At 35.5% G+C, this 3,485-nt stretch overlaps 1 protein-coding gene across 1 annotated transcript; it reads left to right on the top strand.

Annotated features, from left to right (window-relative positions):
- Nucleotides 1-594: 594 nt before the first annotated feature.
- Nucleotides 595-2,502, top strand: LOC114268517 (putative glutathione S-transferase parC). The gene is made up of 2 exons (XM_028209705.2): nucleotides 595-1,119; nucleotides 1,835-2,502. Exons 1-2 carry the CDS (start codon nucleotides 634-636, stop codon nucleotides 2,174-2,176), a joined length of 828 nt encoding a protein of 275 aa, XP_028065506.2. The 5' UTR covers nucleotides 595-633; the 3' UTR covers nucleotides 2,177-2,502.
- The last annotated feature ends 983 nt before the right edge of the window (nucleotides 2,503-3,485 follow it).

The following is a 3,485-nucleotide window of genomic DNA, read 5'->3' as shown; positions in this document are numbered from 1 at the left end:
AAAATTATAATTAATAATGTCCCCTCTAATTTAATTCCTAACTCAGCCACTAGTCCTAGGGGTTGTTTGACAATAATTTAGTTAAAAAATCAAAAAATAAAAAAAATTAAAATTTATTTTATTCTATTTATATTTTACACATGTTTTATAAAAATCAAAAATTCATTTCAAACATTTTTAAAAAAAAAAAATCACTAGACATCTTAATTAAAAAAAAATTACTAAAAAAAACTCTTTTCCCAAATTGTCAACAAAATTAGACTTAGGACTATTTTGAGAAAGGGAAATGATTTGGAGCCCTAAAAACTTTCCCCTAATCCCCCTAATTTCCAATTTTGGCAACTTTTTCCTTTTTTTTTTTTTTTTTTTTTACTTGATATGGAAATTAGGGGAATTAGGGGGAGTTTTTTAGGGGATGTAGCATTACCCTTTGAGAAAATGGTTAAATTTTAACTTTTAACTCATTTTTTTGAATCACATCACCTCTCACATTTTTTACACAATTTTAAAAAAAAAATTAAAAAGCCAACTTTTAACTATCTTTTCAACCTATTCCTTAATTGTCATTCTCAAATATGACGTAAGCAGTGACACAAAACAAAAGAAAGTCCTAGAAGCCCCAACGATATTCGCATGGAAGGATGCTTTAGTTGCTCTCCACCACTCAAGCGAATCATTTGTAAACAAACAAACAAAACCTACCGTTCGACTCTCTCTTTATATATACACAATCAATCACACACACCCTCATCGAATCGAATCACTACCAATACAAATCTTTTGATTTCTCAACATTTTATAACAATGGCGGACGAAGTTATCCTTCTGAGCACATGGCCAAGCATGTTCGGAATGAGGGTCCAGATCGCGCTGGCAGAGAAGGGTGTGGAGTTCGAGTTCAGAGAAGAGGACTTGACCAATAAGAGCCAACTCCTCTTGGAGATGAACCCGATTCACAAGAAAATCCCTGTTCTCATCCACAATGGAAAACCGGTCTGTGAGTCTCTCGTAGCGGTCCAGTATGTTGAAGAGTTCTGGAAAGACAAGAGTCCTCTCTTGCCCTCTGATCCTTACCAGAGAGCTCAGGCTAGGTTCTGGGCTGACTATGTTGATAAGAAGGTATTATTATTATTATTATTATATGCATTAATGTGTGTTTGTTTTAATTTTTGTTTATACTTTTAGAGACACAAATAATTTAAATGAATTTGATTATTGGGGAGGTGGGAGAGAGAGGTGATTTTAATTTTTGATATATGATTATTAGCTTTTAATTTATTAAAAATTTTGCACCAAATAGGTTCATAGTTAGCTAGCTTAATGCTTATATTAGAGTGTGATTATAAATATGTAAGTAAATTGACCCCATCCATTGCAAAAGGACAAAATATAATCATTAAATATATGGATAATGCATTTTAAGTTTTGGGTTGAATTTTTTTATGAAACAAAAATATTGATGTCAATCAAGTTTTTTAATTTAATATTTTTTTTGTTTTATGTTTAGTCAATTGAGGGAGATTGAATTGAGTAAAAATAAAACATTTTTTTGGGTGTGAATAATTTCATTTAAGTATAACTTGGGCTGGTGCAATCCAATTTGTGCGAAAAACTGAATGTCCCAATCGGACAAAATTCCTAGAATCGTCACTATTTGTCCCTCGGAGGGGCATTCGGATAGGAAACAATGAATTTTTGTTTCGATCTTAAAATAAATTTTTAATTGTGATCACCACTCGAGCAGGGCATCGGGTTAGGGAATGTAGAATTCTGTGCCAATCACAAACACATATCTAACCAGATTTATGAACCTTTTGGTGTTGTGGATTTGCAGATCTATGATGCTGGGAGGAGAATATGGGCCACAAAAGGAGAGGACCAAGAAGTAGCCAAGAAGGACTTCACAGATTGCCTCAAGGTCTTGGAAGGAGCACTTGGAGACAAACCATACTATGGGGGTGAGGAATTCGGGTATGTCGACGTGGCGCTCGTCCCCTTCTACAGCTGGTTCTATGCCTATGAGACTTGTGGCAACTTCAGCATAGAGGCAGAGTGCCCCAAGTTCATTGCATGGGCCAAGAGGTGTATGGAGAGGGAAAGTGTGGCCAAGTCTCTCCCTGACCCCCACAAGGTTTATGGCTTTGTTTTGGAGCTGAAAAAGAGAGTTGGGATATAATGTGCAAGTGTTGCCAAGTTGGATAATATTTTTTTTGTGGTTGAGGTTGTGTTTGTGTGTGAATTTTTGTAGTTTTCAGATCTTGAGAGTTTGTGAATGGGTCTTATTATTATGTAATAAAGAGGACACTTGCATGTGTCCATCCAAGTCTCCTCGAAACCCTGATGTGCTTTCCATCCCTGTCTTACCAAAAAAAAAAAAGAGGACACTTGGATGTGCCCTCTGGAATTTGGCTACATGCCATTGTAATAGAAATGTTCATTAGTTATTTTTCTGTTTGGTTGTAGAGAAAATCTTGGCAGCAACCTCCTATTATTGTGATTTCAGTTTTCAGTTGTTCTCCGTGTTTTCATTGGTCTCAATTTCTAGTTCTGTCTTGTAAAACATAAAATGCTCTTCTCGTACCTCTCCTCATACCTTCTCCATCCCTTTCACTGTCACCACTGCCAACCCTCCTCCATAACCCACTCCCTCCACAAATTTACAGTAGAAGAATAGACATCAAATGTTAATTAGTCAGACAATAAATAGATCAGATTGCACATTTAAGTCTATAAGAAAAAAATAAAACAATAGTGCTTCTACGCTTAATTGTGTAGCTCATGATAAAAATTTTAGAACCATCTAATGCTGTAAACTTTAGTATTTTCATTGAAAATGAGAAAATAACTATTTTCACCAATTGAGGTGACATCATCTTTATTATTTTTACAACTCCAAAAAGAAGCAATTCTCAAACACTAAAAAAACAAATTAAAAAATTTACTAAATAAACAAACTTCAAACCACTTAATAAAATGGACACCTAAATAATGAGACACAGAATGAGAACACAAAACCGGCACAGAAGATCCCAAAACCATTGGGGGCTCCGAGATCCCAAAACCGTTGGGGCTCCGAAATCCCAAAGTCGGTGGGACCAAATTGTGAATAAAATAAGTTTTTAATTTGTAATTCCCAAATTTGAGGTAAGCACTGACAACAAAAGAGAATCATCATCAACCCACAACTCTCAAAAATCTACAAACCCACCCATCCTTTGATCTGTATATATATACACAAAATCAATCACACATAATATAATATAGCCTCATCAAATCACCACCAATACAAATCGTTCACCTCAAAATCTCTTGATTTCTTGACATTTTTGTGACAATGGCAGACAAAGTTATTCTGGTGAGCACGTGGGTAAGTATGTCCGGGATGAGGGTCCAGATCGCACAGGCAGAGAAGGGTGTGGAGTACTAGTTGAGGGGAGAGGACTTGACCAACAAGAGTCAACTCCTCTTGGGTTCACAAGAAAATT

This window comes from Camellia sinensis, chromosome 8, assembly GCF_055761805.1.
Source record: "Camellia sinensis isolate YWXY chromosome 8, ASM5576180v1, whole genome shotgun sequence".
In the NCBI taxonomy this organism is placed as follows: Eukaryota; Viridiplantae; Streptophyta; class Magnoliopsida; order Ericales; family Theaceae; genus Camellia; species Camellia sinensis.
This window is presented reverse-complemented; position numbering and strand designations above follow the sequence as displayed.

Coding starts and splice junctions, on each gene's coding strand:
- LOC114268517 (XM_028209705.2), top strand. CDS start 634: ATGGAAGGATGCTTTAGTTGCTCTCCACCACTCAAGCGAATCATTTGT. Junction 1,120..1,834: donor CTGACTATGTTGATAAGAAG/GTATTATTATTA, acceptor GTGGATTTGCAG/ATCTATGATGCTGGGAGGAG.